Consider the following 13,355-nt stretch of genomic DNA (forward strand, 5'->3'; position numbering starts at 1 on the left):
CTGGATCAATAAGTGGGTATTTTATCTCCTGGAATAGATAAAGCGCAATGCAAATCCCGACCGTTAATTTGACGATCATATCATCATATCACTACGTTATACGGAAATATTGCAAAAATAATGATGGAATAGGTTAAAAAAATAAACCAATGATTTTTCACTTATGTTTTTAATAAATCACAAAAAGTGATATAAATGTGAAACACACACGCACATTACAACAAAACATTTCTAATACAAAACTCTTAAGAAAAAGTCATTCAATAAGGATTCATTCGAATTGTTTATATATAGGACTTACTAGATAAAAGCTAAGTCTGTTGGCACAGGTACAACTAACATAAATTATTTTTTAGGTACAAAATAGTCACATCAATGTATATTTATTTATCTTATAATCCTAATACGAGATTCTTCTACTGGAATATATTTAGGGGAAGAACCTACACAAAATTTACGAGTTATCAGATTTTGTTTGCAATTAATTAAATTATGTTTTAATACTTTTCCGAAATGTAGTATGAAGATTAAATTTAATTTATTTTAATTAAAAGGATAAATAAGAAAAGTAGTAACAGATTGTTTATCTAGTACTAAATAATGTTACTACTACTTTTCAGCGATTTGATAAGCCCTTCAATGTCCAAAGGGCCAAAGTACATTTTTAAGCAAAATGTAGACAACATTTTTTTTAAATATTTAAAAAATAAATTTATTTGTACTAAACGACATAAGCTTAACATTACTAATAATAACAATATTACGCAAAAAGTTATATAATACGACCAAGATCTGTTCTTCGTTTATACTTGATTAAGCATCATCGATATTGGTACCTTTAGCACTAGCGATGTCCTAGTTTAATTAATCAAGCACTAGGAAAATGACAATTCTCAAGAACGATGTTCTCTATGCGTATAATACTGCCACGGACTGTTTATTGACACAAATTGTACATTATGTAGCAATTCTAACGTGACCATAAATTCTCACTGTTTTCTGATAGGCATTTGTCAAATTTTACAAAGAACTAAATTGTCTATGGTCTCATACTAATCTCTATATCAGTTTGATATAGAGTGGGATCTATGATGAACGTATTAAGATCCGGATAACACTGTCACCATTAACGCGTAATCCCGAAACTGCCTGTGAATATCCCACTGTTGGGCTAAAAGTCTCCCTTTTTGAGGAGATGGTTTGGAGCTTAAGCCACCACGCTGCTCCAATGCGGTTTAGTGGAATACACATATGGCAGAATTTCAGTGAAATGAGACACATGCACGTTTCCTCACGATGTTTTCCATCACCGTAAAGCACGAGATGAATTATAATCACAAATTAAACACATGAAAATTCAGTGGTGCTTATCCGGGTTTGAACCTACGATCATCGGTTAAGATGCACGCGTTCTTACCACTGGGCCATCTCGGCCTATAATATCCCACTATGACCAAAAAGGGCAATTGACAAAATAATAATTCATAAACAGCAAACTATTTCGAAGATTCTCGATTCCAAAAATATAAAAAATTGCATTGTACGATTTTTCAAGATGGCCTAGTTAAGTAGGCTGCGTTATCTAGCGTAACCGTATCTCGTTACCCGGCGTAGACCCCGCACCGGTCTTGACCCTTGTTTCGGCTAGAGGAGATTGTCTTCCAGCGCCCTTTGGTCGATGCTTTCACTTCACATAAATTGGATTTCGGTTAATGTTATACAAATAAAAATTATCACATTTATAAAAATCAATCAATACTTATGTACATCCTGATGATTGTTTTTGACATTTTCCTATCCGTTACTACATGGCACCAAGAGCGTCAGAGGAATAATATTATAACATTACAAAATTACAACACCAACGTAAGCAATATAACTATTTATGTAATAGTAACTTTTTTGCTTATTTATTATAAGAAAAAATCAAGTTAATTCTTATCTTTCAATATATGTATATCAAAAAAATCATTTTTTTTCCCAAGCAGACTCCTATTTGGGTTTCATTATTATTCAATACTTTGTTTAGAATGAACAAAGTATACTAAATTGGGCTTCATCAACACCAATTGATAACTTAAAATTATTATCACATATATAATTCAATGAATCACCGTCTATATTGACTGAAAATACGGAGAAGTCACCATTTTTCCCCTCCAAAACTACCCATTTTCCACAACACAAGCCCACATTACACAATTCTAGCAATGTTAAAACTTTTTTGACATCCAACATTGTTTTTATTTTAATCTGCACTGTAAACATATTATCTGTGGTCTGTTTGTAGTCTCTGATTTTATAATTACTTAAAACCTCTTTCAACCATTGAAAAGTTTCCTCATTATAACAACTATATATAATACCACGTATTTCAACGCCATGACACTTTAATTGCGGTATAAAATTTTCACTTATATTATTTGATATTAAATTTTGAATCTCTTTTAAAAAAAGTTTAGAGCACAGGTCAGTGACTTTTTCAATTATAACGAGTTTAATTCTTTGAGGTCGGTTATCGCTATTAACAAATACCGTTAGTTTTTCTGTATTTATTACTGATTTATCGCTAATTGAATATACATCTGAAGTATTCATTTCATCAGTAATATCTTCTTCGGCATTAACATCACAGTTTTTTCGTTCACATTCAATATCAAACTCATTGCTTAAAATCTCTTTGGATGGTTTCGTTTCTTTAGCGATAACGCGATCCGTTTTATCTATATTTTCCACAGTATTAAATCCAACTGTTCTATCGTTGTTATATTCTGTTGATTCTTTCTTATTATTTGGATCAGTTTTTGTTTGCAATAGCTTTCTTTCCAAGCTATTTTTATTATTAATGGCATCATCACACTCAACTATTTTTAATTCTTTATTGTCTATTTTATCTGCCTTCATTTCATCACTAACTTTATCTAATATTTCACAGTTATTTGTACAAACAGACATGTCTGTATTTCGATCAATCAAGTCTAATTGTTGACTGTTTGTATTATCACCAGATTCGATATTTAAACTATTTTCATTTAGCTCATAACAATAGTTATACGAATAATATTTATTATCATTGTTTTTATTACTTTTATGATTCCATACTCCATTCCCGTTTCCTTTGTCGATTTCGTCATTAACGTCTAAATCATCTTTCGTTACAAGTGTTTCATTATCATTATTTTTATTAGTAAAAGTTGCATCATTTTTGACATCCGTTACTTTATCATCATTTCCCTCACTATTTGCATTGATGTTTAAATTGTTCGTCGCACTGTTTGTAAAATGGTTTTGGTCAATTATTTTTTTTAGAATTATGGACCTGCAAAGGAGTTTGTAACTGATCATTTAAAAAGTCAAAATAAATATGGCGGTGTGACGTCGTTGATTGTCATAATTATAATCTATGGTTTAACAAGTTGTAGTGAAATCTAGTGAAAATATGAATTGCCATAAAAGGTAAAAATTTTATTTTCATTTTTCCATTATTTTTCTAAAATCTAATAGATTTATACTAAATGATTGCAATGTTTATTTAAAAAAAACATCGGTAATTACCTGATACGCGTGATAGCCATTGTACGTTTACGGTAATAGACAAAGAAAATTTCAAGAGCAACCCTCAACGACACAGACAAAGTTTATTTTGTACTAGTTTTCGCCCGTGTGAGGGGCGTCCCCACCCAAATATTAGGTTCACTATCAGATATCATATGTCTATTTCTTTACCCTTGACAACGTGTTTGCAAAATTTCATGAATATCGGTTGAGTAGTTAAGGCATCAACGCGTAACAAATAAACAAACTCACTTTCAGTACAGTAACAGCCTGTTAATGTCCCACTGCTGGGCTAAGGTTACCTCTACCTTTTTTTACTCTGCTCTAATGCGGGTTGGTGAAATACACATGTGGCAGATTTGAAATTAGACACATACAGGTTTCCTCACGATGTTCTCCGTCACCGTCAAGCACGAGATGAATTATGAACACAAATTTAGCATATTAAAATTTAGTGGAGCTTTGCCCGGGTTTGAACCAACGATCATCAGCTTGATTAAACCAGTGTAATTTTACAGTCACAAGGGACATAATTTCTTAATTCCTAAGTTTTGTGAAATTGCTGATATTTCTTACAGCACCAATGTGTATAGGTGGTGACCACTTACCATAAAGTGGTCCATTTACAAGTTCGACTAACTACCACTAATTATTATAAAAACGCCTTCCTAATAAAAATTGTGTAACTAGTGAATAAAATCGCTGCACACAAGAAAAAAGAAGACAAAGCATCATGTACGCAAGGGCAATGAGATATATACTTACATATGTTTTGTATCGTACTCCACTTTCAAACAATTATTTCCTAACTTTTCGTAAATTTCATTCAAGAAAACTTTAAAACATGAAATTGCGTATTTTTGCTTCCTATTTATATTAGAACATAAATTCTCCATACAACTACGGTATTGAGACACGAGAACTCCATCGAAATCGATCTTTATACATTGTTCCTCGCTTTTAAGTAGTTCTAAGATTTTACTCACAATCAATCCTTCAAAATCTTTTTTATTCTCAGGGAGTTTGGTTATATAAGAATGCAAATTATTATCATTAGTGTTTGTGGTTGATTCCTTGATATTATTTTTATTTTTAAGTTTAATTTTATTTTTAGCCGTTTTTTTTTTAAATATTTTCTTTAATGTTATATTTCTGAAATAAAACAAAATTTTTAATCATTATTAAATCTAGCGGATAGAACAAGTGAATCTTAACCGAATGCCAATGCGAAAAGAGTATTACCATACCACAGTATTAATAATAATGTCCTCCAGACCGATTTCGGCCACGGCGGCCAATCTCAAGAGAGATTAGCCAACTACGTAGGAGATATTATAGTGCACAAGTGTGTGCGCAAGCACAGGTGCACTCTCTATTCCCTAACTCTCATAATCCGATGGGACGGAAATCCGACACGACTGAAAAGGTTTCAGACGCAGGACCAACGGCTTTACGTGCTTTCCGAGGCACGGGAGTGAACACACTTCCAATTTCCAGACTCGGGGCTGATACTGAGAATTTTCTGACAGAAAAACCCAATAACTTTTTATTGGCCCGACCTGGGAATTGAACCCAGGACCTCCGGGTCTGCGGCCTTACATCAAGCCACTAGACCAACGAGGTAGTCAAACCACAGTAATATTATATGTATGAATACATATATTTATATAAACGGTCGGAACGCAAGTCATAACTACGCGCCTCGAGTTCGCTATACAACAGTCGCTATAAATACCAAATATGAATATTTTAATTTAAATTAATTTTGTTGACTTTTTTTTTTAGACATTTTTCACACACGGCCATCTGATCCCAAATTAAGCTTGTACAAAGCTTGTGCTATGGAAACCAGACAACTGATATATATATATATATATATATATATATATATATATATATATATATAGTCCTCCTCATCGATTTCGATGACGGCGACCCTAAAAATTAATTGTTATTTCTAGCATGAGCCCTAATATGGCTCGCTAGACCAAATTTGGTTTTAAAAACCCTACGACACGTGTTACAATACAATTGGCCCACAGAGTTGTATGTGTATGTGTAGGATGGCTTAGGTCTCTCTTTTCTTAACTGGCGCTTTTCGTCTAGTGCGTGAAGACGGTTTTCCTCAAACGTTTTGATCTTTTTGTAGATGGTAGAGCGCCAAGATGTCCTTTGGGAAGCGAGCTCCTCCCAACACTCTATGCCAATGTCACAAGCTTTTAGATGTCTTTTAAACACGTCCTTGTATCGCAAACTGACCACCATGCTTCCGTTTGCCTTTAGCTAACTCCGAATAAAATATAGCTTTAGGCAAACGACGATCGTCCATGCGTAGGATATGCCCACACCATCTGAGTTGACGTTGCATCAGAAGAGCTTCCATGCCATAAATTCCAGAGCGACGCAGGACCTCCGAGTTAGGGACGTGATTCTGCCACTTGATACGTAAAATTAAACGTAGACACCTTAGGTGATATGTGTCAAGTTTTTTGATGTCTGATTTGTAGATACACCATGTCTCTGAGCCATATAATAAAACAGGGATAATTAGTGCCTTATAGACACTAATCTTTGTCTCTAATTTGAGGTCATGGGATTTCCACACACGATCAGTAAGTCTTCCGAAATTGGCGGCAGCGTAGGCAATGCGTGATGGGATTTCCGAAGCCAATGTGTTGTCAGATCGAATGTTGCTCCCAAGATATTTAAAGTGAGTGACTTCCTCTAGTGGTTTCCCATCCAGATTTAGTGCCGTTGGATCCGCTTGGAAATATCTTGGTGGTTGTTTGATGATTTGTGTCTTAGTAGCACTTATAACCAGGCCAAACCGTTGACAAGATTGGTGGAGTACGTCAACATAGTTTTGGAGATGTTCCATGCTGTCGGACATGAGACATACGTCATCAGCGTAAAGTATCTCCAATATGGAGATCTTTTGGATCTTAGTCTTCGCCCAAAATCTTGAAATATCAAACACGCCCTTTTCTGTCCTGACATTAAGTTGAATTTGGTTTATGCACCTCTTCAGCGCGTCTCTCATTACCACAGCAAAGTATATGGCGAAAAGTGTGGGTGCCATGACACATCCTTGCTTTACTCCGCTAGTTATTACAATATCCTCAGACAATTCGTTTTCGTACTGAACCTGGGCTTTCATGCCAACATGAAGTTGGCGAACCAAATTCACGAATTTCTTCGGATACCCCAATTTTTGCAGAACAAGCCAAAGAGCCTCGCGTGGTACCCTATCAAATGCCTTCTCTAAATCAACAAAGCACATGAATAGGGGCTGTTGGTGTTCGAGACTTTTCTCCTGAAGTTGCCTTACAATTGAGATGGCGTCAACAGTTCCTCTACTGGGACGAAAGCCACATTGGCTTTCGGGAAGATGCTGTTCAGCCAACTCACGGAGACGGGAGTTTATGATGTGAACAAGGATTTTGCCGGCACTGGAGAGGAGCGATATACCTCGGTAAGAGCTACAATCGGAAACATCTCCCTTCCCTTTGTTACAAATTATCGCATCCTTCCATTCTTGTGGAACCTCTTCAGTTTCCCACACGTTAAGGATAAGATGGTAAAGCCTGCTAACAATGTGTTTACCACTATACTTATAGACCTCAGCTGGTATTTGGTCCATTCCTGGGCTTTTTGAATTTTTGAGATTTTACTGCTTTCACAAACTCTTCAAATGTCGGTGGATTGTCTAGGTATTCACTGACTGGAAAATCCTCAAGTGAGTTTACATAGGACAGGTTAGCACTGAGTGTGGTAGGATTCAGAACATCATTAAAATGTTCGGCCCAACGTTTCAAGACAGAATTTTTATCCGTAACTCGATGCTGTCTATCCTTTGAATATATCGGAGCCGTTTTTCTGAGTCGCGGGCCGTAAATCGCGTGTATGGCTTCGAAGAATTTTCCAGTGAGGTTCATATCGGCGTAGTGCTGAAGTTCAGCAGCTTTTTCCTTCCACCATTTGTCCTTAAGTTCGCGAACTCTCAATCTTAGTTTGTGTTGTGATTCCTTTTTGTTATGTACATTCGCCAATTTTGAGTTCAGTATATGTCTGTGCTCTTCTACGAGTAGTTTGATGTCATCATCAAATGCGTCGAACCAGTCCTGGTTTCTCTTTACTGGTTTACCGATGATGTTTAGGATACAGCCATGAAGGTTTCTTGCATAATATATCTCCACTCATCCTCTATTGAGCAAAACTCAGTTTGAGGAGCACATACAGCAAATTCTGAATCCACCCTATTACCTAACTCTATTGAGTTTATGAGTTTCGAGAAGGCTAATTTTGATGGTACTTTGTGGGGTGTCCGTCGTGGAGCTTTAAGCACTAAGCGAATTTTCGATCTAATGAGTCTATGGTCAGTCCAGTCCAGCGCCCCACGCATTGCTCTCGTTATGAGAACATCCCGTAGGTCTTTACGGCGGACAATGACATAGTCCAGAAGATGCCAGTGTTTGGATCTAGGGTGCATCCACGAGGTCTTAAATTTATCAGAAAGGCGAAAAAAAGTGTTTGTGATACTAAGATCAAGTTCGGCACACAGCGACAATAAACGTGTACCGTTATCATTACAGCTCCCAATACCATGTTTGCCCAGGACACCAACCCAGAGATCGTGATCCGTCCCTACTCGGGCATTGAAGTCCCCGAGCAAAATGATCTTATCATGTCTTGGTACAGCATCAAGAGCCAGACGAAGTTGTTGGTAAAACGCCTCTTTATCTTCATCCGGTGATGGCAAGGTGGGTGCATAGGCACTAAATAGATGGACATATTTGTTGCGTGCGATTGGTATACGTAGAGTCATGAGACGGTCATTGACAGCCTCAGGTAAGTCACTCAGATCTCTTGCCAATTTATTGCGTATAGCAAAACCTACACCATTACCCGCTCTCTCACCGTCAGGACGACCGCTCCAGTAGTAAGTGTAGCCGCCGAGTGGTTCACATAGCTCACCGCAACCACACAGATGGGTTTCACTAATTGCAGCTATATCGATTTTGTAGCGAGCTAGTTCTCGCGCTATAAGAGCAGTTTTTCGCTCCGGGCATAAGTTATGGTCGTTATCCACTAAAGTTCTTACATTCCAGGTGGCAATGGAAAGTTGTTGGGTAATGAATGTAAAATGTTTGTTTCGCTTATTCTTTCTACCGCATTTATCGATGTCCATATATCGATGGCGCCCACGGCTTAGCACCTAGATGATGGATGAGACGGACTATGTTTGGGCCACCTTTTCTAGACCCCTCCTCTATGCAGAGGAAAGCAGAGCGATCCTAAATAGGGCTGCTTTGTCACCAGCCGTGCTGCCGAACCCAGAACCCCGCCATCTGTCGGTTCCGGGAGCGACCACTCTCGCCTGGCCGCCTACGTGCAGGGTGTCAACTAAAGCCTTGGTACATCGATACCTTGACCCCACTGCCTTCACCCCATCGCCGCAGGACTTTTAAAATCAGATCCGGGAAGAATAATTAGGGTCATCTGCGCGTGAACTTTTTTTTTTTTTTAGGGGATAAGCGGTTGCGCGGGTGCAGATTCACTTCACTCGTCCCTACATCTGTGCTCCGATGGTCCGGTAAACCGGAACAATCGGCAGTAGTCGGGATGCAGTGGAAAGGCCATATGTCACTATATGGACTCTGACAAATGCCCTTCAGGTTTTCCACGTTACCTTTTTATTTTTCGGGAGCCACCGATAACTAACTCACAGATATTCGTGAATTAGTCCCCTTCTTTAGGTTTAGCCCACTAACGTGGTTGCCCGGGGTGTGGCCGCTGTGATTACAGCTTTTTGGAGCCACAAAGAAGAGATCGTGGAGGTTAATAATAATTGCGAACACTCCACTACACCCCAACTGATATACTACATATACTACTTTTCTTTTGTAAATATATACTTATATACATAGATAATTACACCCAGACTCAGGAAAAACATACATGTTCATGCACACAAATTGTCCTGGGTGGGAATCGAACCCACAACCTTCGGCGTGAATGGCAAGTATCTACCAACCACGCCAACCAGCTCAATCACACACTAATCAAAAAACCCAACATATATATTTTTATTGAACACTTCCTATTTCATTGAAAATTAATTTCATTTTTTTAATTAACATATAAAATTTGCAATCGCAAAACTAGAAAGAAAGTCTAGTAGGTAGATAAAATTAAAATACTGTAGGCGGGTATACTCTGTCGCGTTTTTACGTACCGCACCGCTTTATGTACTTATTTCCAGGATAGGGCCGAGTCAAAATAATGTATATACATGTTAAGCTTAACCTTAGGAAATACACAAACAGACAACTAAAGCAATTCATCTTTAAGTACCTTTTGGAACTAAATGACACAAATATAAATAGTTTATTTACACCCGTAAAATCGAATTAAATGCAACACACACACGCACACTCTCTCTCACACACACACGCACCCATACACACGCGCATACACACACACACACACACCCACACACAAACACGCACACACTCATATAAATCTACACGTGTGCGCGCACACGTACTCACGCTCACATAAGCATGGACATCATATTTGTTCCATTTCATATTTTTTATTTTAATTATTTCTCACTTCTCACTTTATACCTTTATTTTTGTTTTTTGTTCATATAAACGGGTGTGGGGGTCTGGTGTCTTGTAGAACAGTTTATCTATTGCAAGCACCAATCTTCTCATTATGTATTAAATGTTATAAGTCAATTTGTAAACTTTTTGTGAAGAAATAAATAAAAATATTATTATTACTATAACCATGACCTTTTACTTGGTGGTAGGGTTCCGAATCCTGGTTTCTTAGGTACCACTCACGCATCGTATCTTCTACGGCTATTGTTTTCCGGTTAGAAGGGTGAGTAAGCCAGTGACTACAGGCGCAAGGGGCATAACATCTTAGTTCCCAAGACTGGTAGCGCTTTAAGGATGTAAGGAATGGTAAATATTTCTTACAGCGCTATATATGTATACACGGTGGTGAGCACTTACCATCAAATGGCCCTACAACACTACAAACTATCTAATAGAAAAAAAAAACACTTACTTATTATTTGATGAAATCTTCATACCTAAACAAAGATTACATTCTTCCATCATTTTATCTTGAATGTTCTTTCCTAACTCACTTTCAACGCCTTTCCGTACCGAGAGTCGATTCCTGTTATTGAATGTCGTCAAGACCATCTTCAGAAAACACTTATCCTTCTCAGATATTTCGTTAACGTAATTAATTTTTGTATCATTCATTTCATTGTCGAGTAAGTCTAGAATTGTTTCCAGCATGTCAATGCGAAAGTCGAATTCCGCTTCCTTTTCTTTAGATTCCTCTGTTACGTGCCCCAAGCCTGCTCCTCGTGTCTACGAAAGTTATTTATTAATTATACATATTCATTTTTTCAATTTAATAGTTTATAAATTGGTTTTCATGGCCGTTCACACAGACCGGCTCGTAGAGTACATTTCTATTAAACGCGTTCAAAATAGAGTTTTGAATCATTGAAATAAGGTTGATTTTCTCTGCGAACCGATCTATTTGAAAGGACACTTAAGCAGCACTGTCGCCTCACGAGCCTGCTGCGACCTAACACCCGACTCAGATAGGGGGTGAAGACGCGGGCGGGTATTAGAATAAAATATTATAAGCCGATACTGTCGCTGATGCTCCAGAATTACATGGACAAAGACATAACATCTTAGTTTTCTCAAGGCTGGTGATGCATTGGCGATGTAAGGAATGATCGATATTTCTTACAGCGCCAATTTTTATGTCTACATGCGGTGGTGACCTGTCATAATAACAGTAACAGCCTGTCAATGTCCCACTGCTGGGCTAAGGCCACCTCTCCCTTTTGAGGAGAAGGTTTTGGAGCTTATTTTTAATGCGGGTTGGTAGAATACACATGTGGCAGAATTTCAGTGAAATTAGACACATGCAGGTTTCCTCACGATGTTTTCCTTCACCGTCAAGCACGAGATGAATTATAAACACAAATTAAGCATATGAAAATACAGCAGTGCTTGCCCGGATTGCACCCACGATCATCGGTTAAGTTTCACGCGTTCTAACCACTAGGCCATCTCGACTCTTTGTCATAATAAAATAAAAATAAAAAAGCATGCTCTTTAATTCGAATATCGTTATATAGACTCCTTCTCAGCGGCGATATGGTTATTTATGGTTGAAAACTTACAAGATGAAGCATCGGTATGATTGGTTCCGTGATGCCCACACCGCGGATCCCCAGCGCTCCGCCCTGCCAGCCCATTACTTGCATCATCCTTGAAATGTATATATTCGTTAAATATATAATATTAATCACATTTTACATTATAACACTTATTTAAATAAAAGTAATTCTGTCGACTTACAATAATTATAATAATTATTAGTTATCATTTCAGACAATTAACAGAACGATATTTAAATGGAATGAAAAGAAAAAAAAATGTATTATTATTAAACAACTTTATTGCACAATCACAAGGAAAAAAGAAAAGTCAAACGCAAGTAAAAAATAAAAGAAAAAGAAAAACAAAAGTTCAAGAGAAGCCAGCTATATAAATAAAATTTCAGACCTCAACACGATGCATGCAATCGGTCTTGTCAAGTGATCTCTTCCAGACAACCCTGAATGTTATATATTTATATATAGTATAAAACATGTACTGCATGACAATGTAACCGGTATAAATATTATATATATATATATATATATATATATATATATATATATATATATATATATATATATCATATATTATGTTTATTATTAATTTCAATAGCAATGTAACCGAGCCACAAAAGATCAATAAAAATTAACATTTTTTTTTTATATTTGCCGGGAGGGCAAATGACTCTACTCCACCTGATGGTAAGTGGTAGTAGAGTCCAAACGCGACGACGGCCAGTACAGTCGGGAAGAATGTTCTGCACTAGCCGCCTTCGCTTTACCGGCCCGCAAGATGCCTCTTCACGTAACTTGAAGGAACCCGGGTTGTAAGAGGAGGGGAACACGTGAGCTGGTAAGGAATTCCATTTTTTGCAAGTGCGACAAAGAAAGGAGTTGCCAAAATTCTTTGTGCGCGATGGAATTGATGTCACAGTTAGGCGGTGACATCGAGAGCCAGTACGCGTAGATTTATGAAGGAAGGGGGAAGCAGGAAGAACATATTAGAAATACAAATTTAAAAACATATTTAACATTACAAATGCGAAAATGAGCTAGTTTATATGTTAAGCACGCTTTTACGTCTTAATGAACATACTGAACCGATCAGGATGAAATTTTGCATACACGTTGTCAGAGGTCATATAGTACCTAACAGCGAACTTTCGCCCCCCCCCCCTCACAAACGTAAAAGTAAATAATTTAAAAAAAAAATTCACCTTAACCCAATTTCACTTTCCAATGGGGTTGACATAGCTTCTAGAAGTTTATCTTTCCTGGAGTCGCTATCTTTCTTTCTCTCTCTGACTTTCTTCTCTATCTGACTGTTCATTTCCTGCTCACCAACTGCAGCATTAGTTTTAGACTGTGTCGACTTCTCGAATATTATCGATTTTTTAGGAGGTATATTCCTGTGAAATATAAACATTTATTTAATATTATACACATTATAAACATGTTTAAGTATTCAACCATAGTCTTTATGTGCTATCTGAAGCACGGCAGTGTAAACATTGACAACTATCAGTCTCCAGGTTGCTACTGAGAATGTCTCAACAAGAAAAACAGAATAATTTCCTTTTGGCTTGACCCTCGG

At 37.2% G+C, this 13,355-nt stretch overlaps 1 protein-coding gene across 3 annotated transcripts in view; it reads right to left on the bottom strand.

Moving 5' to 3' along the window:
• Positions 1–205: 205 nt before the first annotated feature.
• The window catches only part of LOC126779169 (probable serine/threonine-protein kinase ndrD), a 35,677-nt gene continuing 22,527 nt past the window's right edge, over positions 206–13,355 (bottom strand). For all 3 annotated transcript variants that reach the window (XM_050503056.1, XM_050503055.1, XM_050503057.1), the window contains 5 exons: positions 12,979–13,170; positions 11,783–11,870; positions 10,636–10,949; positions 4,321–4,707; positions 206–3,319 (listed from right to left, as the gene is read on the bottom strand). In XM_050503056.1, the coding sequence (XP_050359013.1) occupies positions 2,026–3,319; positions 4,321–4,707; positions 10,636–10,949; positions 11,783–11,870; positions 12,979–13,170 (2,275 nt within the window). In that variant the 3' untranslated portion in view covers positions 206–2,025. The remainder of the gene's footprint in view (positions 3,320–4,320; positions 4,708–10,635; positions 10,950–11,782; positions 11,871–12,978; positions 13,171–13,355) is intronic.

The sequence above is a fragment of the Nymphalis io genome, chromosome 28 (genome assembly GCF_905147045.1).
Source record: "Nymphalis io chromosome 28, ilAglIoxx1.1, whole genome shotgun sequence".
NCBI classification, from domain to species: domain Eukaryota; kingdom Metazoa; phylum Arthropoda; class Insecta; order Lepidoptera; family Nymphalidae; genus Nymphalis; species Nymphalis io.